This window comes from Haliotis asinina, chromosome 8 (assembly GCF_037392515.1).
Source record: "Haliotis asinina isolate JCU_RB_2024 chromosome 8, JCU_Hal_asi_v2, whole genome shotgun sequence".
NCBI lineage: Eukaryota > Metazoa > Mollusca > Gastropoda > Lepetellida > Haliotidae > Haliotis > Haliotis asinina.
In genome coordinates, this window is record NC_090287.1 from 10,667,569 (window position 1) to 10,694,329 (window position 26,761).

Sequence of the window (26,761 nt, forward strand, 5' to 3'; positions counted from 1 at the left end):
TTACCTTAAACAAACAACACACTTACATGCCAGAATGGGTTTCTGTCAGTCTTATTGATTCAAGGTTTGAGATGGTCCCTGCTACCTCTGCCAAGGAGACTCAATGGATAATCAGATGGGTAACTTAGATGATGGGTGAGCGAGTGAGTTTAGTTTTACACCACACTCAGTAATATTCCAGCTATATGGCAGCAGTCTGTAAATAATCAAGTCTGGACCAGACAATCCAGTGATCAACATCATCAGCATTGATCTATGCAATTAGGAACCAGTGATGTGTCAACCAAGTCAGTGAGACTGACCACTGGATTCCATTAGTTATGACAAGCATAGTCGCCTTTTGTGGCAAGGATGGGTTGCTGAAGACCTGGTCTAACCCAGATCTTCAAAGGCTGATGATGGATAGTAGTCAGACTTGCTGACTTAGTAGACATGTCACTGTATCCACATTGTGTACATCAATTCTCATGTTGTTGATCACTGGATTGTCTGGACCAGACTTGATTATCTACAGACTGTGACAATGCAACTGGAATACTGCTGAGAGCAGTGTAAGACTAACCTCACTCTTCTTACATTGGATAATTGGTTCCAGTCCTGGCCAGTGATCTTAATACTCAGCTGATCACTCCCATACTGGAAGGAGAGACTAACAACCTAACAATCATGGCCCTGAGATCAGTGTGTCAACCCAGGCAATAGCCTATGGAAACACTGCTCTTATGGAGGCATTTGGATCTCTTTCTAAAACTGGTTCACAATGGATGAGCAAGCCACTTTTAACATAATTTATGCTGCATCATGGCATGTCAGCTTTAAGTGAGAGGAAAGAATGATGCAGATCTCTGACATTTGTGGTGCTGAGAACCTGGAGACACAGTCCCACAATAGTCTTGACATGACCAATGAACGTATCTCAGCCTCCTTCAGTACACTAATACTGTCATAGCTTTCAACTGAACCTAATACACAGGACATATATCATGGATAGGACAAGCTTGGTCATGTCACAAAATGGAAATCTAGACCTTGGGACAGTAGTACCATTGCTACAGTATTATGGCGACAGTGTTACTGCATTTACTATTTAAATACAGTCGAACCCCAATGTCTTGAACTCGGTTAAAACAAATTCTCAGTTGTGCTGTACTCATCCCTGAGTCCCTGCTGGTTTCCTTATATTTCTATACTGACAGATGTGTTGAACATATTTCTTGGTCCCTGCTGATTTTCCTGATATTTATCTTAATTTCTATATTCATGGATGTGTCGAGCATTCATACTGTTCCCCTGGTCCTGATGATTTAAGCACAACTGGATTTGCTTATAGATATAATGCCAATCAATTCCCCAATATTGCAAGATTATTTGCTTAGTATTGACAGTGCAAATTTCGCACATAATTGAATTGTTGTGTTGTCAGCAGTGGTGACGTCATTCAAATCATATAGTGATGTAAAGTCAGAATGATGTTACAAATGAGCAGCTCCAGATGCTACCATGGGAACAAGATGAAACAGCTAGCTGATGACACTTCAGTACTGTACCCGTACTTGATGTCAATGAGTGCAGACAGTAAAACCCATGTGGACCTTTTAGTTTACTTTTGTGTTTACAATGTCAATAAACATCATGTGTTGGCCAAATTTGGGAGTTATTTAGTATTTGAAGTACACGAATATTTCATTTGAAACCTCTAGCTAAGTTCCAAATGAATTCCTGTGCTTCAAATACTCAGTAACACCATGGAAATTGGCGAACACATGATGTTTATCTCCTAATTACCTCACAACAATTGTTTAACCTCTTGTTTGCTCTTCACAAAGTAGATACTTCAAATGTATGAGTAAAACAGTATATAGTGACACTACAACACTAAACTCTTCATAAGGAGTCGTTTCCCAATTGGAGATCAATGCTTTTGAGGTCAATCACTCGATTGTCTGGTTCACACTGGATGATCACCAGAATGCAGCTGCAATATTGCTGAATGAGGTGCTGAACAGATTATTATATGTTTTGAGTAATGACAATTCTATGATGACTACAGAAAATATCTGATTTTCACAGGCAAAAGATGAACAGCTTACTATAAAATACATTGTCTGAATGAATGAATGATGGTTATATCAGAATGGGACCTGCTAAAACAAAACACACATAGATGTCAGCGTAACTGAATTCATTTCATAATGTAACACCTGCCAGTAACTGATTGTCAGATGTACGAACTATTATAACATTTATACAACAGCAAAACTCAGGATATTCAGAGTTGTGTTCATACAGATACCTATATACCATTTTCCTGAATTGACATGTGATCAGATAACATACCCTTACATTCCATGAGATAGGCTAATCTGTTGGGTTGATGAACTATGATGATGAAATAATAAGGGAAATTCATTTGGAATGTAAACTTGAACACACTTGGTGAGAATATGGTATAACTGAAAGAACAAAACATGCTGCTGGCAAATATGCTAGTAGTTCTTTCAGGAATCCTGAGGAATATATTGGCACAAGAATCTGATCAGCACCAAGTTCATCCTGCGTCAATGGCTACCAATACAGAGTTGTTCCCAAATCATTGCACAGATTGCCCTTGTTTGGGGCTGTGGGCAATGTTTGACCTTCAACCTTACCTTTTAACTACCTCATGTAATGACCCTTCTGCAGGAAATGTTGCTTGAATTCTGAGAGTGAGTGTTTGATATACCCTGAGTATCTAGTGTAGACTAATATAAAACATCATGCAATTATGTGGAATGAAATCCACGCACCACCATGTTCCCACCAACACCACAATCATCAACTAATTTCAAATCTAAACACATACCAAGCAGACAAGCCTAAAACAGATCACTCGATACAAATGTCCTGGCATGGATTGAAGATCATGTCAGTGTTGAACATATCCCTGAGGTAAGGGAGTAAAATGACCATAAAGGTCCCCTAATTTCTCAGTTTTGTTTTGACTGGAGTAATAAGTCCGACAATCAAACTGAAATCAATTAAAGCCATAAACATCAAGCTCATAAATAATATGGTTTCGAAAAGCATGTGTACTGTCAACTTGGCATGGAAAAATTTCTCAGATCTTTTCATGTTTTTGATCAATCAACTTAGGAATTGAACTGCAATCCACATGCACAATGTGAGACTTGGAATGCAAATGTTTTCTTTGACAAATTCTTTGATGATAATGATTTTGAGATTTAACATGCCCTTTCCGACATAATGAGTATTTTGCACATAGAATTAATTCTTTTATCAGATATTCCAATCATTTGAACCAAACCAAGTCTTATGAAAGATGGAATTTGATTGGTTAATTCTGTTGATCATATGCAGTCTCAGAAGTTGCTGCTGACTTGCTATCCTGTGACTGATATTTTGTTGGGCAGTGGACTGAATGACAATGACAGTTTTAATCATACTTTGTCTGACTCACCTGGAATCAAGAGCCATCTTTTATAAAGCTGTAAATTTCAAAAGCAGGCTACAGTTTTATAGCCAACTTCCTAATCTCTGCAGACAAAGTTACATTATGAATAGACCAACTAATCCTGCTCAACAGAAGATGATCAGTGAACACAATTCTCATGGCCTGCCAGATCAAGAACCCATTGAGAGTACAGATACCACTTAAAGGTTCACATGAGCTCAAATGGAGAGGACATTCATCTGTGCTGATACATTATGAAAGAATAAGCACAGTTACAAACACTGCAATGCCAGTCAAGGGCATGTCAACAACTAGGAAGTTCATTTAACAGAAAAATATCAAAACCGGGGCCTTGTTTCACAAAGCCATCACAAGACTTAAACAATCATAAACCTCATATTATGATAGATTCATGACAGAATAGCTATATAATTGCCTTCTTGAACTGGGCCAGTAATTACACAACACATATTAAATAACAAACAACACCAAGCTAAAAATGTACAGTTAACACTGAAAGTGACCTTTTCTGCACTGAAGTCCCTGTCTGGCAATCAGATTCTACAGCTGACGAGGTTGTACCAAAGCAAGCCTGTTGTTTCTAAGTTTAACTCTGAATAAATTTTGCAGTTGTTATGTATTCATAGTGAAACACAGTTGCATCAATGTTGAAGGGACCTAGCTGAATGTTTCGAGGTATTTGAGCTGTAGAACAGCACAACTATGAACAATGAATACACATACAAGGATAATGGCTGTATTTGTGAAAGCCATGTGTTTAACATTTCGAAGGTCAACTCAACAGTGCTACACTGTATATTGCTAACTAATTAACAGAGTGATACAAATATTAACAGAACATATTCATGATATTTTAATACTATATTATTACTGTCAGCCAAATCTATAAACATAAAATAGATGCTAATCCCCTCAAATGGTAAAAATTCACAGTCTTAAAATTTCATTAATATTTTTTCATTATCCAATATATTGATACCTGTTTCTAAGGTGAACTCTTCAAGAACTCACTCTGCTCATTGAAGAACATAGCACAGATACAATGTGTTCAACAACAGGTTCTGTAGCTCACCTACCACTTCTGGGAGGTCATACATTCAATTCTCTGCAAGGAAATGCTACAAATGTAACCTTCCACACTGACATCTTACTGACATCACAATGACATCACACAGTTACACACTGGTTGGACGGAGAAAGCCTTCTGACATGACCTCTATTGGTCTTATGTGATCATTTACTAGTCAACATACATACACATTTCTCCACACAGTCAACACATTACTGGACTAGATTTAACCAGTTGGACACTGTTCATGTCATGATTTTATAATATGACAAAAACGATCTTATCAGACTTTTTGTCCACTGCAACCAATACACGTATATGCTATTATCTGAAGTTGAACTCGGTGCAACAATGCTTAATTTCCCTATAATTACAATGCATAATTAGATCATTCAGACATACTGATAGCTGAATGCCTGGGAAAAAAAAATGTAGTTATTTGCCCCTACACTACTTACATGTTTTTAAGACTGGTCTGGTAGATAATTTGTCAGATTATTATCACCATTTCACAAGATGGTCTGCAAGATATAGCCTTACTGCTATCAGTGTTTGAAACACCTGCCTGCTCAACCAAATGGATGTCGTTTTTTTTCAAAAGTGACTCTCAATATTCACCTTCCTGACAGTCGGGCTACAATTTGGACATGCATATGAATATATTTTGTGGGCAGGTAAGTTTTGGTCAGGGCTGGCAAGCTTTACATCTAACCTGTGGTCTGGATGAAATTTTTGTGAGCTTCATACCCAGGATTTATTACTATTACCTCTGCATGGGAGCCAGGCCAGTGCAGTATCTGTGCACTAAACATACATGAGCAGGACGCAAAAGCTAGGTGCACAGAGACAAATAATACTGCTCTGCAAATGAGGCCACTCACTTACAGTGGAATGAGAAATTACAATACACGAAAATAACATAAATGAAGGTTAAGAGAGAGAAAATCTTGATTATTCCATATATTTGAAATCGAGCAACATACATATATGAAATTCTGCATACCTTATACACATGCAATAAAACAAAGGGGAAGGAGAGTGTGGAAAATAAAGTTTTGAGATAAATGATTTCTGTTATCTTTATGTCAAGGCACATCTTTCTTTCTTAATGCATGAGTCAAATATATCTTTGAAGAAATAAAATTCACTCCACTGGGTAGGGACAAGTAGTAATACAGAAAGTGAAATCCCAAATATGACATATGTTGCAAGTAGTAATACAGATTTTTGTTTTAGCTGAGTGGCTTGTGCTGAATGTCATGAATAAAACTAAAACTAATGAAAATCAAAATAACAAACTAAATTACTAAGAAACCACATTAGACTTCCAATGATAGACACCACATTATTATCATCGCAGTCAAGAGATCAATGTGAGATCACTTTACTGTCCTTCTCTGGGGTTCATACAGTCCATGCTGACTGTTCTAGAAGAGAACAGGCACATTACCCTCATTAAAACAGACAAATGTACCACTAAAAGTGTATTGTAGATGTCTTGGGGACAGTCTAAACATCAAACATTTTGTAGACAGTCTTGGGGACAGTCTAAACATTAAACATTTTGTAGACAGTCTTGGGGACAGTCTAAACATCAAACATTTTGTAGACAGTCTTGGGGACAGTCTAAACATCAAACAATTTGTAGACAGTCTTGGGGATGGCCTAACATCGAACAATTTGTAGACAGTCTTGGGGACGGACTAAAAATCAAACAATTTCAATCAAAGTCAGATTCCTATAAGCTCTGTATTTGATTGAATACACTGACTTGACTGACGCTGAACACACTCGGTAAGTTCCAAATACTAATGAAATAGTAATGCAGAAAATACTTAACAAATACATGAATACAAGGGAATCAATCTCAAAACCAAAAACTTTCAGGGTACCTAAAGTCCAGAGAATACTTTGATAACAATACCTGTTGGGACTTGTTTATTTCAAATTAAAGGCATGAATAGCAGACAGCACACCTGAAAAATTAATCTCATCGCAGAAACAAAAGTCTGAAACTGAACATACAAGCTACATTGTATAGTCAGTGTAACTTGGTCCAGATGGTCTTTGTACTCAGTTGTACTTGCATCAGTTAAAGCATTCATTTCATGCCATGCTTATCATGAAAAAAATAGATATTTGACTCAGTTTCACACATTCTCACTCTAAACTAGAATACACATTCCACAAAATTAAAATAGCATCTTCCCTCGCTAACAGTCTGGTAAACAAACAAGGACAAATTAAATAATTCAAGTTACTTGTATCACTTGATTTATCTTCCAGCATTGTATGAAAAAAGTTTGAAAAGCCAAATAATTTGTCTATTTAAATGGCAAATTTAAACAAACACTTCCAAAAGTTGGAAGCCAAGACCAAAAGATACCAGGCTACAGGCTGTCGGACAGATCTTACTTTATACACTGTTTCCTGATATGTTTTTCATGAATTCTGATAACAAAGAAATATGAAGGATCTCATAAATCTATGACCACTATAGTTAATCTTTTATGGCAGATGATATTCAGCAATGAGAAATCTATGGCTGCAATGATTTACCCAGAGTTTGATTCGTTTTGAATTTCAATACTGAACCCTCGATTTGATCATTTTCAATTCAGTTCTTACAAACAAGTGAAAAAAACCATAGATTTCATTGAACTCCCACAGTCAGGTTTTGAAGCATGAAAGACATCGTCAACTTGACGGTGTCTACTCAACAAGAATTCTCATTGTAAACCCAAAGTCACCATGTTCTGACTGGCTGAAAAACATGATCAAATGTATTTGATTCCTGGATATAGGAAGACTTTTCACTCCATATTGACATGTACAAATATTGCACACACCATTGCATGATGTTACAAATGAGCAGCTCCAGATGCTACCATGGGAACCAGATGAAACAGCTAGCCAGTGGCCACTTCACTGCTGTACCTGTACTTGATATCAATGAGAGCAGACAGTAAATCCCATGTGGGCCTTTTGGTTTACTTTTGTGTTTACAATGTTGATAAAGACTGTGGAGGTTTCAAATGAAATATTCCTGTGCTTCAAGCCCTCAATAAAACAAGGAAATTGGCTACCACATGATCTTTATCTCCTAATTGGATGATTGACCCAGGGTCAACCAATCAGGTTTCACCTTGCTTCAGCACTTGAAACTGCTTGAGGCGGAGTCAAACTTACCTGCTGGCTGGTGGGTAATAATTTAAATAAGCATTCAAATACTGAATCGAAATAGTGGTAAGGGTTCTAGAAACTCGAAAGGTGTCAGAATCAATTTTCAATCAATCAAACCTAATCGTTGCAGCCCTTGTGAAATTATAGTATCATCTTTTCTAAGTCATATTAAAATATATATCTGTCAGATGAGCAACTATCAAAAATTCTTATTTCATCATTTAACTGATACACTGACAATATTGACAATATATTTCATATAAATGATCAAACATTTATGAACATATGTTTAAAAATGCAGCAATCTTTGTTTCAACTCACATAAAGGCAGTTAGCTTTGCTGGGAGATCTCTCCATTGAAGAAATCTGTTTCTTTGAGTGAAATTGTAGAAGTTAGCAGTTAGCAAGTACAATATTCACAAGCTTCACGGATAACAATTGGATACAGACTCTTGTACTGTCAAACACCACAATGGTGTAGGAATCTGTACTCTAATGTCACAATCCGAAAACAAAAAGTTGTTATCCACGAAGCCAGTTGATACTGCAGCCATCTAGTCTGTTATGCGAGTTATTACTGGATAATGAATTAAAGTTTTCAGTGATTGGGTTAATGACAGATCGAGAAGTACAAACACATTAAAACAATGACAACAACCACATTTATAGCACTTTTTGAGAAACAATATTAACATTTAATTCAGATCAAATCTAAATAAAATAAACCTTAATAAATTAAATCAATGTTTCAACAAAACAAACATTTGAGACAAAAGAGCATACAATGAAAATGTGACAGACTGATTGCCAACTCTAATTAGTTAAAATGATAATGCTTAAATGTCTGGTCTTGAGAGATGAGTGGCTGGAACTGTTTCCTTGGGGCTGTTGTTTCCTGGCTTTCTGAAGGCAAACAGAGAGAGGTTGTCTGAGACATTTACAGAACCACTACCACTATCATATTATTATTGAGTGATTGAGTGAGTTGGCTTTTATGCTGCTTTTAGCAATATTCCAAAAATATATGAGCGGGGAACACCAGATATGGGTTTCACACAATTTACCCATGAGGGAAATCAAACTCTGATGAGCCAACGCTTTAACCACTAGGCTACCTCACTGTGCCTTGCTCTGTGTAACTGGACCAGCCATTGCAAACTCTCGCCCATCATTCTAGTAGATTCCAACATACATTGGCTGTTAAGGACCTTTTCTACCCCACATTATTCACAAATGACATGTACCAGTATTGACCATCACGAGTTGATGGCATCATTCTTGATTGGTGTCATGATCCAGCCGCCTCGTCCATCCAGGTGTAGCTCCATGTCATGGAATTTCCGCACACTGTCTCTGTGTCCTACACTCATCACAGTGATGTTCAGCTCACTGCACAGCTGATACAGCTGTTCCTCAAGGTCCACACCGATCTGACTCGTGGATTCATCTAACGCTGATAACATAAACATCCACTGAGAGAAGTTGTCACACAAACATTATCCCAAAAGGACAATCACATCAATGTAAGCCAAGGACAGTAGTTGGGGTTACCAGGGTTAGAACTTCACTTTTTAGAGCACAAGTGAAATTCTGTGTGTGACTTCTTAGGCTGGAGTTAAGCTAAATGAAATTTCAGTAAGAAAAAACATAAAAATAATTAAAAAATAAAAAAATTAATTACCTTAATAATTTGGACCTTTAACACCTTCACTGCCTACCACTTTACTAGATTTCTCAGCGTTACATTCTTTTAGTCAGGACTTATCCCTGAATCCTCACCACTTTTTCAATTCATGTTCCTTTTAATTAGCATCATATTATTTGTAATAATTTACTATCATAAATGTGAAATATTCTGAATGCACATGAATGCTTAGTTCTGCCATTATTGAATCAGAAAATCTCTGATGTTATACTGACAATGTGATCAGCTGTAAGTTCCGTGGACTTTAAATACTGAATCCTTTGTTATTTGTGTTCAGTAAATAAAGGGAAGTAACTCCAAACTGAGTATGACAATGTTTCTATGAGACCATTTTCACAACATTTCTGATTTAAATAACAAAAACACATAAGACACTAAAAATTTGGCCTTCATTAAAAGATGACTATTATGAATTGTTAACCACATATTAGTGTCCATAATTTCTTCAGATGCATTAGTAGTGTTGTACCCATTTTCGGTGAGAGCGAAAGAAAACACAGGAAACGCTGACAACAAGCAAATGTTGAAACTAAAATTACATCTAACCTGCGAAAGGAGGCTGATGATAGAACAGTCTGACAAAGGCCAGCCTCTGCATCTCTCCTGGGGACAGCTCATCATACCTGGTGGACAACAAGATGACAAATTTGAACTAAGTAAATTTGGGGGTGGGGGTTGGATACATAGAATGCGTGGGGGGGCTATTTGTTTTGTCCCAAGTATTGAAAGAGGGGCTACCAGATTTGTACAGAAAAAATATAAAAATCCTCATCGCAACTATGGACCCGTAAAGGTCCTGGGGTAGAATAGGCCTTCAGCAACTCATGCTTGCCATAAAAAGCAACTAACGGGATTGGGTGGTCAGGTTTGCTAATTCGTACACATCAAGTTAAATATGTAGTCAAAATAATTCTTTGTATTCATCGCCGAAACAAGTGACTCAAATCATGGGTAATGATCCAAATAGTTGGACCAATGATCCACTGTTGCTGATGCTTACAACAAACAATAGTTGCCCTGGACCAAATGCACCTACAAACCGAAGAATGCATGGCATAATTGAGAATTATACATGTGTTATCACTTATGCACTCCATAAATCAAATCTAAGTTATATGTATGAAAACTACAGAGAAGAATGTGTTTGAAAGAAATCTTTGAAAGGCATTTAGAAGTCAGCACCTGATGAACATACTCCGAAATGTTGTGTTCCTCTTAAAACAGAAGTTGACATCTATAAATTTCATCCTTTTATCTCATACATAGATGGTTACATGACAGTACAGAGGGAAGTAACAAATTAAGCTGGAAGAAGAGTTGCCTTCCTCTCACTGTAAGGAGCTGTGGCTGTGGTACTGATAGTTTGCTAGAGGGGTCTGTAAGTGACTAGCATTGCGAAGAACACATACAGAACAGTAACAAGAGTCATCAGAAGATGACATATCCCCCCAGCCACCTCATGTTTGAAAGGACAAATCATCTGACAATTACTTATTGTTTTTAGACAAATTATGAATTGTTTCCATGGAATTCACGAAAAACATAAATGCCATATATCTGTAATCAGAAAAAGTCACCATTTCAAGATCTGTCTTATATGTCTACCAAGATCTTTTGAAAGATATGAAATGGTTTTCGAGTTGTGCTCCGGAAACGAAGTCCGAATCATGTCCATGGAAACCTACAAAATCACAAATCACAAAAACCTGTAAATACCAAAAGGCACCACTTAGGGGTCTGCTACATATATCTACCAAGTTTTACTGACAGATACAAACACACCTCTAACTTTTGAGACTAAGTCCGAAACGTTTCCATAGAAAAATAGAAAGTAATAAATCATAAAAACCTGTAAATAGCAAAGGCACCACTTTAGGTGCCGATTGATATATCTACAAAGTTTTGCAGAAAAATAGAGAATGGTTTTTGAGTTCTGCTCTGGAAACGAAGCCCATCCCTCAATTTTGAGACCAAGTCCAAAACATTTCCATGGCAACCGACAAAATAATAAATCACTAAAACCTGTAAATACCACAAGGTACCACTTTGGGGTCTTACAGAAAAATACTGAACGGTTTTTGAGTTCTGCTCCAGAAACAAAGCCAATCCCTCCATTTTGAGACGCAGTCCGAAACGTTTAAATGGAAACCAAGAAAATGATCAATCACAAAAACCTGTACACAGCAAAAGGTACTTCAGGGTGTGACTGGTATATCTACTAAGTTTTGCATAAAAATATTGAACGGTTTTTTAGTTCTGCTTTGGAAATGAAGAAAAAAATCACAAAAAAACTGTAAATACCAAAAGGTACCACTTGGGATCTGCCACACATATCTACCAAGATTTTCAGAAAAATATTGAACAGTTTTTGAGTTCTGCTCCTGAAATAAAGCCCACCCCACCAGTAGACTAACATCAAAATGTTCCATGGAGAAAACAACAAAATAAAAATGGCAAAACTCTGTAAATAGTAAAAGGCACAACTATAGGTTGGGATTATTATATCTATCAATTTTTATGTCTAAAAATATTGAATGGTTTCCGAGTTATGCTCCTGAAAGAAAATGATTACGGACGGGGGGACAGACGGTGGACGGAGGGACAGACAGACGAGGCATCGAGTATGTACCCCACATTACATGCCGAGGGGATAAAAAGGCAGGTGACAAATGTGCAAATAACTAAATACCCCACTGATACTTATGAAGGAAAGGAAGGTTTACTTGCTTGAAATATCATAAAAAATTTTTTTGCATCTATGTGCTTGAAACTTAACAGGTGTCAAAATTTTGCTTCTATTATTCTATTCTGCTCACATTAAAAAAGTGAAAATCACCAGTCAAATAAAAGAGACAAGAGGCACACAAGTATGGTAAGGATAAAAAACCATATTGTTTTGGGCAAGGACAAAAGTATATTGCTATGGCCTTTTCAGTGTAACAACACTCACCAGTTCCAGTCTACAGCAGCATCAAGTCCCCCTATCCGGTCAACAAGGCATCGCAGACCCACCACATCTAGATACTGATACATCTTGTCATCACCTGCAATACAGGTTGAAACTCCACATTATTTCCATTGATACTGGTGAAATACACCTGAAAAGTGACATTCTTAAACGGAAGTGAATGGTCAAAGGCGAACTTAATGCAAACTACCTTGGTACCTAAGACATACCTTCATTTACAATTAAAATTTTAGTGCACATGACTCACAGAGTCAAATGAATACAACCGATGTATAATAATTATTCACACTTGCATATATTTCAGGGGTGGATCCAGGATTTTGTACGAAGGTGGGGCAGAAGACAGAAGATCAAAGGTTAGGGGGAAATACTCATAAGGGATTTTTCTTTTGAGGAAAGGGGGCAACTCTCCCTGGATCCACCTCGGTATTTCTGCAGCTATCATGAACAAACAAATCTGACCCGGTATTTCTGCTGCAATCTTGAACCTGTAAATGGTTAAACTTGGTTCAAGTGTTTCTGTTTCAAGGGAGGTAACTCTTGATTAGGGCGTCAGCCTTATCATCAATTGTTTTCTGAATCTACCTATTATTTCATAAAAATGTGTTGATATGTTGATATCATGCTTTATACAACACAATTTACTGTGAGGACAAATACCATAATACCAACAACATACAAATCTTGGTATGTTAAGAGTCAAAGACTTTGATTTAAAGCTCTGAACAGCATTTCAGCTATGTCATGCAGTGTTATTTGGATGTTGGAGGCAAGATTGAAATGATGCAGGATGGAGGCACTTAGTGAAGAAACTTGAAACAAATTCAGGGAGGTTTTCCCTCCAAAAGCACAAAGGAAATTCCATTACATGTAAGTAAGGTGAAAACAGCCAAATTTGGCTTTTTAAAATTTACTGCATGTCCATTGTATGACTGACTTCTTCTGTAACCAAGGACACAGTATTGTTAGAGTATTTTTAGATACAGATTGTAAACAGCTACATTGTTGTGACCTACCATGCTTGTATAAGTCGATATTCAATTCACTTACCAATGCACTCTCATTGCCATCTGCCATTTGTTCAAGTTTTATAAATAGATAAATCCTAGATACATCACACTATTTTAAACTTCTGGGTAACAACTAGACCAGATTTAATTCTTTTTGTGGTTGTAAATCAAGTAAAATCATTTGTATTGGTTGTCCTTGACATGCACTGACATAATTAAGTAGCAACAAATGTACACTTAACTGCTGTGCGACCCGTGAAGGTCCCGGGGTAGAATAGGCCTTCAGCAACCCATACTTGCCATAAAAGGTGACTATGCTTGTCGTAAGAGCCGACTAACAGGATCGGGTGGTCAGACTAGCTGACTTGGTTGACACATGTCATCGGTTCCCAATTGCGCAGATCGATGCTCATGTTGTTGATCACTGGATTGTCTGGTCCAGACTCGATTATTTACAGACCGTCGCCATATAGCTGGAATATTGATAAGTGCGACGTAAAACTAAACTCACTCACTCACTCACTTAACTGCTGTGCACTTCTCAGATGCTTAGATTTGGACAGGAGGGTGGGCAGACAAATTGTTTCTCATAGTTTCCTCTCATTACAGTCATTTTGATAAAACATACATACATAATATGTACATGATATAAACTATAAATAACTTAACACAAATAGGTGTAAATGTAATGATAAATCACATAGCAAAAGGCACCACCTTAAGGTCAGCCTCACATATCTGGCAAGTTTTGCTGAAAGATATTGAGAAGTTTTCGAGTTGGGCTCCAGAAACAGAGCCCATCCCTCCCTGTTTAGACTAGGTCCATATCCGTTTTATGGAAAATGGGAAAATGATAAACCACAAAAACCTGTAAACAGCAAAAGGCACCACTTTATTAAGGGTCTCACAAATTTGCCAAGTTTTGCAAACGAAGCCCATTCTCAGACCATTCTGAGACTAAGTCCGAAATGTGTCCATGGAAAACGACAAAATAATAAAGCACAGAAACCTGTAAATACCAAAAGGCACCACTCTGGGGTCTGCCACACATATCTACCAAGTTTTACTGACAGATATTAAGAACGTTTTCAGTTCTGCTCTGGAAACAAAGCCCATCCCTCAATGTTTAGACTAGGTCCGTATCCCTTTTATCGAAAATGGGAACACACCTCTCACTTTTGAGACTAAGTCCAAAATGTTTCCATGGAAACCAAGAAAATAATAAATAACAAAAACCTGGTCTTGGAGTTATGCTCCGGAAACAAAATGACTACGGATGGGCGGATGGACAGATGGACAGACAGATGAGGTGTCGACTATATTCCCCTGCATTACAAGCCGTGGGGATAAAAATGCAGTCATTCTGTAAGAGATACTTTGACAAAATATAATAAATAACTTCTAAAAGAGGCAAGCAAGCATGCAAAAACGTATTGTATAACCATGGTAGAATGCAGAGACAAATGAGTTAGGGTGCTCACTGCTGGTTATCATGAGGTCATCATGATGGATGCGTCAAGATTGTTATATGCTGCTTTTAGCAATATTCCAAAACATAACAGCAGACACCAGGATAGGGCTTCACACACTGTAACTCCGAACTATGAGGAAATGAAGTCAGACAGATTACAGCTGAATGATGCCAGTGTATGAAATAAGGCCCGTCTAACCACCTCAGACATGTTGCATTTCTGATGGATGGTCTAGATTTACAGCAAGCCAGCCCAATGATCTGGTCAAAATGTTAATACATTTGCGAAAATTCACCATATTTTGGTGTCTGGTTCGGTTAAATCCATTTAGGGCTGGTAAGATTTTGAAGTTACCAGCTGTGTTTTCTGGCTTGGTTTTTGGTTTATTTCATACACTGATGTCTTCTCTGGTACACGTACGTCACTATTCCATTGAGTCATCTCTCACAACCAATGTGGCATAACTGGAAATGGAAGCATTTAGTTGCAACAGAGGCAGCGCTGTCTCAGGTCCATTTCTGAGAACTCATTGTAAGAATAGTTTCGATGACAATAATCTTTTGCCATCATTACAAAAATAACTGTTAGTGGTGGCAATATTCCACAGAAAAATAAAATGCTTAAAGTAGTCCAGAGACATGGTGTCACTAATAAGTCAGCAGAAATCGAGAGAGGATTTAAAGATGTTTGGTGACATCTCTATCAACAGTTAGCACTAATTTGCTAATTGTGTTTCTGTGCAGCATTTACAATCCCCTTTCAACAAACATGAGCTAGCACAACAAATACACACTGAAACATACAAACAATAATCCAAACATTTTCCACATTCTATTCAAAGAATTTGATCTTATCTCACATTTAAATGACATTTTCTGATTGGCTGAACACTTTTCTATTATTTTTTAATGTACACTGCTTACAAGTAACATTTCTATGTACTCTACCCAAACTCATTTGGTACTTTACTTTGTAGGAATTCTTTATACTGAACAACATTGAATTATGCATGATGCCCAGAAATTACAAATGTTTTATGAATGCAAATCAATGGAAGGGGAATAACTCTAAATCTGTTTTCTTGTCTCTAAAATCTAGAAAGTTTTGTACCTGTGCCTCAAACAATTCAAAATTAACATTCAGGTGTTTGGTAAGATAAATACATTGTTCACTGGTACCTCAGGGTACTTATGTGTACAACTTATTTATCTCACTGAACAAACATCAGGGGTACATCAACCCATGCCCCCTCGTGACCAGTGAACAACATATTTATCTTACCAACCAAACATCAAGGGTACATCAACCCATGCTCCCCTCGTGACCAGTGAACATACTTTTTTATCGACCAAACATTGAGGGTACATCAACCCATGCCCTCCTCGTGACCAGTGAACTACATATTTATCTTACCAACCAAACATCAAGGGTACATCAACCCATGCCCCCCTCGTGACCAGTGAACAACACATTTATTTTACTGAACAAACATCGAAGGTACATCAACCCATGTCCCCCTTGTCACCAGTGAACAACAACATATTTATCTTACCGAACAAACATCAAGGGTACATCAACCCATGCTCACCTTGTGACCATTGAACAACTTTTTAATCTTACCGAACAAACATCGAGGGTACATCAACCCATGTCCCCTTTCATGACAAATGAACAACATATTCATCTTACTGAACAACTTATAAAGTCACCTCCCATGATTATATCACTACTCCAGGTCAACATTTCTTCTGCTTCAGATTTTCTACAAAAGTTCCCTCCCTTCCTTCCCTAAACAACACAACCCTCAAAGGTTCCTGCCTACCTGAGGATCTTCACTTTGTCAATCTGCCTTTCCGCAGCAGAGGAATATCATGTGGCACATAGTCTCACTGGCATCCACAGAACAAAAATGCCTTTCTATGCCTATTTTGCATACTGGTATGTTTAACTTAACGATTCACTTACACATAACACCAACATAATAGGCATACAGGTCTCTATGTAATATAAAGAAACATACACAAAAAGTACAAATATAAAATAAGAAACAATCACTCTAATTAAGTCAGATTCAGTTCCACACACGATAATATACCATTCAATAAAGTAGGGGATACTGGATTCACAAGACTGATAAAATGCAAATGATGAAGGTAAGGAGGAAACAGATGATGAAGAGAAATTAAGGGAAAATGTGACAATTTGTTCCATTCCTTTGGATATGTTTCATTTGTATGGACATGTATTACTTTTTCTCATATGCACTGGTCTTTGCTAGTGGCATGCTCGCAAAAGGGAATATCCCCTACTTTATTTGAATGGTATGTCAACATCGGTCTTCATGTCCTGAAACCAGTGTGGTCTGCTGAAGAATACACAGTTAAACAGTGAGCAGCATAAGCGATCTTACATGTAATGTTTTAGCAAGAAACTATCATTACTCACACTGAACACTTTCATCAGTCCTCAATGGATATATGATCTACAAGAAAGAATGGTAACTTCAGAGAAACACTTGAATATTTTCACTCATAATATAAATACAAATTCATGATGAATTCTTATCTAATGAAAGCTGGCAATGTAATACACAATTGCATAACAGAGACAACATGATGATACAATGACACTTATACGGCAGATTTCCATTTCTTGTAAGATATCTTTATTCAAAGAATGGACTTCATTACTTTCCACTGAAACTTTCCATACTTTCACCACGAGAATTAATACTTTAATACTCAAAAGCACACACCTGTTCCCTGAGAGTCCCATCAGTAAAGTACGGCCTCTGTGGTAGGTAGAAAACAGCTTTGGATCCTTTGGTTACATGTCCTGCAAGACATCATCATGATCATGATGTTGTAGACAGTACCATTAAAAAAATCTCACAATAGACAAGTATTTATTTTAAAAACACTATAAGGTACTGAAAAGTCATATTAATGATATGATATGATATATGATATGTGATGTGATATGATATGATATGATATCATATCTATGATATGATATGATATGATATGATATGATATGATATGATATGATATAGGATATTTATATAGCGCACATATCCATGCACTAGTGCATGCTCAAGGCGCTGGTATTGTTTCCCTTGATCACTGTATGTCAATCTCAACAGAGTATCGTATTTCAATCTCAGCTCCCTGGGGAGTATACAACTCTTGCTGCCACTTGGCACACAAAGTTTACTGAGGCTCTCTCATCCTAACGAGGTACCCATTCACAGCTGGGTGGACTGGGAAACATAGTCACAGTAGTTTGTCCAAGTTCACGGCACGTTGCTGTACCTGCAACTAGGTGTATGCACGTGTTCATGTGGCCACCATCTGGTCATATACCAATGGATTCGTGGGTTCTTTTAAGTGCACAGGGTTGTGAACTGCACACTAGGGGTTGTGACAACACCGAAAGAGTCTGCACACAATGCTGACTCCAAGGTTTTCACATCCGGTCACAGGTGGGCTTGATCCCGACACCTCCACTTCGCTGGATCACTAGCCTGGCGCCTTAGTCAGCTTGCCCCCCGCGCCCCAGACACGGTAGGCGAGACACATTTATTTATATTATTTCTGACACTTGACAATCACAGAAATGGTCCACTCAGTGTATTATTAACTCTTTTCATGTGACTGAACTTTTCAACAAAGCTATTGATCAGTTAAGTATAATGATACCAAAAATCAGTCCAAGTGGACATATTTTTTTCTCTTGTAAACTAAAGGATATTAAAAGCATTGTACCAGTAATGCTTGACCACAGGCCATTGATGACACGAAACAATGAGCTCTTCCCACATCCGCTGTCTCCGGTAACAAGGATGTTTATCCCACTCTCAAGTTGGAAATTCAGATCTAAACACAACCAAGAGAACAAGCTTAAAGACAGACCATAGGATTAGTTATGATGTCTGTAATCAGAGGATACTGAGGAACAAAAATCTTGTAGATGAAAGAAAATTAAATTTTAAACACATAAAGGACACGAGACAATAAAAGGAGAACTTGCCCCAGATGCTAGACAGTCGCATCAATGGATGAATCCGACATTTAATGAAAGTACATGTATTAAAAATGAGCTATTAAGCTTCAAATACACCCCCAGTGACTACTTGTTACATTTCAATTGCTACAATGATTTACTATTCATTGTTGGGCCAGAGCAGAGAGTGGGGTGGGCCAGAGCAGAGAGTGGGGTGGAGAAGGAAGGCTGGGATTGGGGTAAGTAGCAAATTCTAGACCATTCTGTACTCATCTTCTGGAGAGGTCAGGTGAGACGAAATGGGATAAGATTATTGCATATATGTTCTGTTATGTGTTTTAGCAGTTCACACTAATCCAGGAACATGATGGTTTTGACTAAAAGTACATTTTCACATTCACACCCAGTATACTGGCTACATTAAAACCTATAACCTTGAAGTGAGTTGTATGGCATAATTGCAGAATATAAGGCTGTGCGAAAACAAATACCATCTTTCAACATTTGTGGTAAGACAGGGATGAAATCATCCACCTTGAGCCCACCAGGCAGACATGTAGTACTTACTTCTGCACAATATTTGGGCTGACTTTGGGGGACCATATGTGACGTCCTGTAGTCTGAGCGCTGTGTTTGTCTGGGAAGCTGTGTTTTCTGAATCATCCTGGAAGTCTCTGTCAGAGTCAAGGTTAATGTCAGAGAGAGGCATCAGATCGGAACTGGAGCAGATGATAAGTGCAAGACAGACAAGGGAGGGATATATGTGGCTTTTATCTAAAATTCTAAGATGCTTCGGTGAAAGATTGGTTTGCAGTTGCATCACACAGCTAACACCACTGGTGGAAACATTATGTTTTGTGTTTTCTGAAGGATAAAATACCTCATAGTTACGGAGACATGGTGGTGTTTGCAATGTTTACATTACCACAATGCAATCGTGGAATGTCGCATGACTAGTCAGTTTCAGCTGAATGTACTGATCTAAACTTTCATCGGTAGTAGAAATGAGACGGTCATATTGCCTTGAGTGGTTTAAGAGAATCACAGATCACTAAAATGATCTGGAGAAGATATTTAACAGGAACATAAACCGTCACCAAACTGTTGATCATTTGTTTTTCTAGTAACTTGTTTTTCCCGTAATCAGTGACTTCTCTTTTAAATGACTTGTTTTTCTAAACTGTAACATCAGTGACAGCTGAAAATCCAAATATTTGAAAGATGCGATATAGAAGCATACATTGCATACAATCTACAAACAATGAGGAAATACAGAGTATCTCTCTGGAGTTTATCTGTAAACAAATACAGGTCTTTGACAGGATGAGAAATGAGATTTAGAGAGATAAAACCACCATATAAATCCCCATTGTGAACAATTCACACACTATATTCACCAGATGTCCCAAGAGCCATGAAGATCTGGGTTAGAACTGGTCTTCAGTTGTGCAGACCAATGTTAATGATACTTAACTGTCTGGTCTAAACTCGATTTTTACAGACTGCTCCATATAGCTGGAATAACGCTGAGTGCAGCATTAAAACCAACCAACAAACCAACAAACCAACAAACCAACAAACAAACAAACAAACATCCATCTCCCAAATTAGATCAGTTACAGCAACTGTCAGTCACTGTTCTCACCTGGGCGTGGTTTCATCCAGAAAACTATAGTCCTCAGACTGCGCATCCTTCAGCCGACCCAGCACTTCAAACAACTCACCAACCCTGTAACAAACAAGGCTCGTGATGCTGATCACTGGGTTGTCTGGTCCAGACTCGATTATTTACTGACCGTTGCCATATGGCTGACATATTGCTGAGTGTGGCATAAAAATAAACTCACTCACTTTAACCACTTGGGGTTCCATTACACATAAAGTAACACATGTCAGCCACTCTTTCTTCATGGTACCTAAAAATACACTGCACTATGATCATGAAATAACTATAGTCATTGCACAATGAGTGTTTGACAAAACTGATGTGAAGTGTAAATACACAAACACAATCATAACAAGGACATTAAAGCGCCCATGTAAACAGTGGAATAAATGTAAATGCTGATTTTGCTGCTATAACAGATTCCTAGGGCAGGTAGTGACAAATCTTTGGAACATGATGCTGTGAAAGCTAAAGGTAACAGGCTTGCTGTGACATGACTAAAGAACCATGTAGACTCCACTGACCTGTGAGCGTTGCCAGCCATGTTGGTGACCTGCGATGACAGGTCGATCAGCTTGGTGAAACAACTGATGAGGTAGATGGTCACAAAAGCATTCTGGTCAACAAAGACAAGAAGTGTGACTTAACAACATATAAGCACCAGGACGTAGAGGTACAAGAACAAAGCTGGATTGCTTTGAACAAGTTGGAGAGAATATATCAGTATATTCCATGTCACTAAACACAAACTCAATCATAAAACACTCAATCAATTTGTGAAAGAATTTAACTTTACTTATTGAATCCATCAACACAATTACTTGGACCCCAAATTCATAATACCATGAATTCTTTATCCATTGCTAAAAGAACAAAAGATATCCAGGTGTTGTGCACATGCCTTGCTGATGAGAGCAGACCGTTCTGCGGCTGACAAAGAGTCATAGCTCTCAGCAAAGATGGGCACAGCGATAGCGATGTAGCTTAGAATACTGCCCAGGTAGTCTGCCGCCTTGATGGAAACTGAAATACAAAGCAGCCTTCTTCTCAAATATCATTTCATCATATTTTAGCACTATTACAGTGATATATCTAAGGATAAAAACCAACAGTGTAACATATGTTATATTTGCGAAGGCACTTTCTCCGTAAAATACAGACTGATGCACCTGTTAGAGGGGTTGAGCCCTATCTGGGATTTCAACCCATACTTTCAGACTCAGGCACAATCGCCAGCACACTAAGTCAGCGATCTATCTCTCTCACTTTTTCCACTTTCCTGAAATCATCTTTATGAGGACACTAGAGCTAAACCAAGAATATCTTACATGTAGTGGTGAGACTCACAGTTAAGCGCATACTGTCTGCGGATCAATTTATGCTGGACTTTGATAAGACAGTGGAGTTTCTGGTTGGTTTTCTTCTCCTCAATGACTCCTGACCTGTAGAAAGCTGCAGACTCGGCATTTACTCGTATCTGCATGTGCTTGAACCTGCATCACAAGAGAAGAGAAGACCTTCTACAGATTGTGCATTTAGCCATCATATTGTGCACAACTGATTTGAATTTGTAATACATGGTATCAAGTATGTACAATGCAGTTTATGACTTTTACAAGTATGATCAAAATATTTTAAGTATAATTACAAAACACGACTTTACAACTGTAATAATTTGGATGCAATAATAATATAAACTGTGAAACAAGTGAAGTATAATCATTTGAATGCTATCCAAGAATACACATACAAGATGAGAAGGCCACAATAAACTTGGTGCGCGCAGAGGCAGCAAGAATTGTTACACGCCAAAGGGAGTTGAGACTTATGATACCATGTGCCGTTGAGACTGACATCCAATGATCAAAGGAAAAAATCCTGTGCCTTGAGCAAGCACTAGTTGCATGGATATGTGCGCTACACAAATATCCTATGATAATAACAACAATAATAATAATGTACATTAATTAAGTCAGCAGTGATAATTTTACTCTCTCCAATGAACACCTGGAACATTGTACCTTCCCTATGGACGAAGGCAGTTTAGGAAATGATCCTTTCAAAGAAACGTCAAATGCTGTTGCACAGCAACTGGGGTGCATGATGGTGAAGCTCACCTGAAGTCTCCCTCCTTCTTATCCTGCTGGAAGACAAACCGGACCACTGGGGACATGAGGAACTTGTTGATGACTGTCGCCAAGATGAAGAACAACCCTACACTCACTGGACCCAGGTACCCAGTCCTGAAATGTCAACATATGCATTCATTGATAACATCCACCCACATTGAAGAAACGGACCTGGTACAGAAATATCCAACAGAGTGATTAACAAACACTCTCGGTGCCGCAATATCCAACTGGTGACTTCATCTGTTGATTCCACACTCGTTGGAGAAACACTATCGGTGCAGAAAAATCCAACAGATGACCTGATCTACAGCGGAAGACACATAATGCATTGTATTGATGTGGAATATAACCTGCTTCATTGTACTAGAACATGCAGATACCAGCTTAACATGGATATCCAGCTAAAGGACAGTTTAATGACTCAGCCAATAATGTCTTAACTATGACAATTAAGGATACAACTATTGACCTTCTGTTTTCTGAGCAGATGTTGCAGAAAGGATCTATACTACAAGGATAGAACCCTATAAAAACTGGGGCCCCTTTCACAAAGCTCTCGTAAGCCTAAGATCTCGTAACTTTTCTCGTAGCATTTGTACCTCCTATACCATAACATAGGAAGTAGGAATGCTATGAGAAAAGTTACGAGATCTTAGGCTTACGAGAGTTTTGTGAAAGGGGCCCCTGATGATAATGAAGAGCACTTACCCATCTGCGGCTTGTTTCACATAGTAGCCAATGGTGAAAGGCGAGATGATCAGCGGGGCAATTATCAAACTAAAGGAATTGCATAATTTGTCCACATCCTGTGTGATTCTTTGATCTCTACAATATGTAAAAAAGCAGATTCAGTGTTTTAAGGTTTTCTCTATAGAGAAGTCACTGCTTACTAGAAGAAGATACCTGTCAGAAATCAAGGAATGAGTTGTTTGCACACAGTACAGATCATACTTCCCATGTCATCATGGTTGTGAGGGAATTAAAGGTGATTAAAGGTGATTAAAGATCATAAGATATTATTTGACAGAAACTGCAAGTGGTCATTTTCATTGCCATCTCAGGCAATAATGTTACTAATGTTGAACTGATGGGCAAGCAGTCGTTTTAGACACCTTTCAGATTTTCTGCTTTTTTGCATAGTTTATCAACAACACACATTAACTGAGTTTCATATTTCATTGTAACCATGGTAACAAACAACATAGTACACACGGGTTATCTACAGCTTTGTCCAGCACATTGAGTCTGTAGTAGATGATGTCACAGAAGTAGTGACGATGTAGAGCAACAGTCAGCAAGCTCCTCCACGTCACATACAGTACCGACGAAACATACAAGATGGTGCTCTTCATCTGAACATATGAGAATAAAATTCAAGTGAGTTATTGCAGGTTCCTAGGATCATAGTAGTGGCAGTCTTGCTTAAAACATCTTAACACATTGCACACTTAGCATATCCAAATAGTAAAGTGTCACCTCAAGTCAAAGCAAATAATCAAAGACTAACCACTCATATTTTGAGTTCCTATTTGCCATGATCTCCAGACCAAATTGCAAGTTCTTTTGCTAACATTTGCTTGTAGTAGTAGCAGAGGTGACAACCCTTAAAGAACCTGACAAAGAGTAATACCTTGTCAAAGCCCAGATCCTAGTACCACACATGTACTGGGTAAGTGAGAGAAAGTGCATTATCATCTCTCAGCAGTGGAGTTCTAGGGCGCCTCCACCAGGGTATCTTGGGAGGGAAACATGTATTTTAAGCAATTTCATGCACTTTAGACTAGTTTCAATGGGAAAAAGTATTAAGCAGAAACAGTATCTGCAGTAGCAGCAGGGGCAATAAGAATAATCGTTATATCCACTAAATTCAATACATATGTGCATAATCAATGCACTATAATACATTTATCATAAACAAATAAACAGATACAGCTACTTCAATTAGATTATAGTCTAGTGTATATTCTGAAAAGAAAGGTCTTTATCTCATCCTTGAGATAGGCCAGGTCCACTTGCGCAAATGCAATCTTGGTACTAAAATATTGGTACTAAACCAATATTCTAACAAGAACCTATGAGAATTGTCACTCACAGATAATTTTGTGCAAGTGGGCCCTTTTAAGAAGATAGTCTGAGATAGTAGCAAATGGATGCAATGAACTACTACTCGAGACCTACAGGGTCTCTGAATAAAAGTTTTCAGGTTTCGCATGAGACACTGGAAACAGAATGATAGGCTCATTGTTTTGCATTTTGGGGCAATAAAAGTAGCAAACTAAACATGTGGGTGACCATTTGGTGAAAGGCTATATCAATTGGAATGCAGGTTAATAGTTCATTCACTGTCAATAAAGGTCAAATGTCTGCAATAAAAGTTGAATACATGTATTATCAAAAAGAAATAAACGTCACTAATGAAGGTCACTATGCAAAAGAAATAGATGCAATACGAACAGGCACTAAAAAGTCAGTGCACAAAATTAGGACTTTAAATGTCCAGAACAAAATTATTCATAACGATGAACAGCAGATGGTGCTGCAATCTGTACAAGAGTTAGAGCATAACTGGCTGGTTGTGACCATAAGCAGGGACATTAAACACTTACAACAAAAGATTATTAGTGCATAATTTTCCATTTGTAGTACTCAAACTAAATTTTACCAAATGTCTGTTCACTCACAAGTAACCATAATTAGGGACATTTAACACTTTACTCACAACAAAAGATTATTAATACAAACTTTTCCTCACTTTGTACTCAAACCAAATGCCCTTTACGTACACAGCAAATGTTTCAATACTGGGTTGGACAAGAGTGATTTAATATTGCTTCAAAATCTTAGCTAAATCAAACAAAATAAATAACAAAATATCTTACAAAAGCTTCAGCGAGAATTAGTAAAACTGCTGTCACTGTGTTGGAACGAAAACCGTCCACGTCCTTGTCTCCAAGTACTACATAGTACTTGCTGGGGATAAGCCCAATGTTGTAGATGATCACTTGCTCTGCAAATACAAACAATATGCAAATACATCTTAGTGCCTTAACTGTAATGAGTCCATGATAAAGTGAGTGAGTGAGTGAGTGAGTGAGTGAGTGAGTGAGAGTGGTCTTCAGCATGGCAAGAGAATGCAATGACCACAAGACTAGTTAATGTACAAGCCTTTAAGCTAACTTACCCAGGAGAGACAGAAGAAGAAGAAACAAACTCAGCAGAGATGTGACACTCAGCCATCTTGGAAACATCAGACAGAACAGTCGGAGGAATCGTTTGAGGAACACAATATCAAAACTATATCTGTAAAAGAAAACATAGACCTAAGTATATATGTTTGTAAAATAAATACAAAAGTTCTAAGCAAGTAACATCTTCAGTGGTTCTTTACAGTCATCGATTGAGTCATAATAACTGCATTTATTAAATAAATGTGAATCATATTATTTACATAATTTCACAATATTATTCATATTTCAGTGATCTGCCCTTAAGATATTCAAACAAAATAACAATATTTCAATGCTGTAAAATATAAATGAAGCAATCAATCTCCTAAACATTTAAGTAGGTATCACAAAAAAGTCTGTCAAATGCATTTCATTGTTATAAACAGTAAACTAAACGTGATGCCAAGTACTGAGGATGTTCTTCTATTCTGTTTTACAGGTTTACCTTCCTGAGAGACTGAAGGTGCAAGGGAGGTAATTCATCTATTACACGGAGCAAGACATTCTAAAAATAATTTCTACATATATATTGCCAATGCTGGCTTGAAACTGCTCACGTCGATACGTCTGCATCTTACTAAGCCCCTGAACAAATATGGCAGCTTGTCAAAATTTAGAAACTGATATCTACTCACGTTGACTCGGAGGTCGTGTGAGCATGGCCTCCTTGAGTCGACATGATTAAGGGGAAGACAACTCCAGGTGACCGCCAGTGCCGCCGAAGGGGGCCGTTGTCGACCCAGGTACTACAGGTATGTCCTGGCTAAGGTATAGGAATACTTCCGTAAGGTATACTTCCGGGCGGGTACCAAAAACGATACAGGACCATAGTCAAAATATTTAAAAGCACTCGGT

The 26,761-nt window shown here is 37.8% G+C and overlaps 1 protein-coding gene across 2 annotated transcripts; it reads right to left on the bottom strand.

The window, feature by feature from the left end:
• Positions 1–6,462: 6,462 nt before the first annotated feature.
• On the bottom strand, positions 6,463–26,604 carry LOC137294590 (lysosomal cobalamin transporter ABCD4-like). 2 transcript variants are annotated; one of them, XM_067825638.1, is made up of 18 exons: positions 26,542–26,604; positions 25,861–25,979; positions 25,559–25,686; positions 23,892–24,031; positions 23,388–23,504; positions 22,665–22,790; positions 21,895–22,040; positions 21,449–21,570; positions 21,072–21,163; positions 20,527–20,610; positions 19,449–19,555; positions 18,644–18,754; positions 17,635–17,714; positions 17,325–17,361; positions 12,380–12,473; positions 9,976–10,052; positions 8,969–9,177; positions 6,463–8,627 (listed from the first exon to the last, which is right to left on the bottom strand). In XM_067825638.1, the coding sequence occupies exons 1-17, from the start codon at positions 26,583–26,585 to the stop codon at positions 8,981–8,983; spliced, it is 1,821 nt and encodes a 606-aa protein (XP_067681739.1). In that variant the 5' UTR covers positions 26,586–26,604; the 3' UTR covers positions 6,463–8,627; positions 8,969–8,980. The 2 variants fall into 2 exon arrangements, with proteins under 2 accessions (XP_067681739.1, XP_067681737.1); XM_067825636.1 differs by having other exon boundaries at positions 19,449–19,600; positions 26,542–26,592.
• Positions 26,605–26,761: the final 157 nt, after the last annotated feature.

Excerpts from the sequence above, each read along its gene's own strand:
- LOC137294590 (XM_067825636.1), bottom strand. The coding sequence starts at position 26,585 with ATGTCGACTCAAGGAGGCCATGCTCACACGACCTCCGAGTCAAC. Across the intron at positions 23,505-23,891 it reads GACAAAGCTGTAGATAACCC|AGATCAAAGAATCACACAGG; the intron begins GTGTGTACTATG and ends TACATATTGTAG. Across the intron at positions 9,178-9,975 it reads TCATCAGCCTCCTTTCGCAG|CGTTAGATGAATCCACGAGT; the intron begins GTTAGATGTAAT and ends TTATGTTATCAG.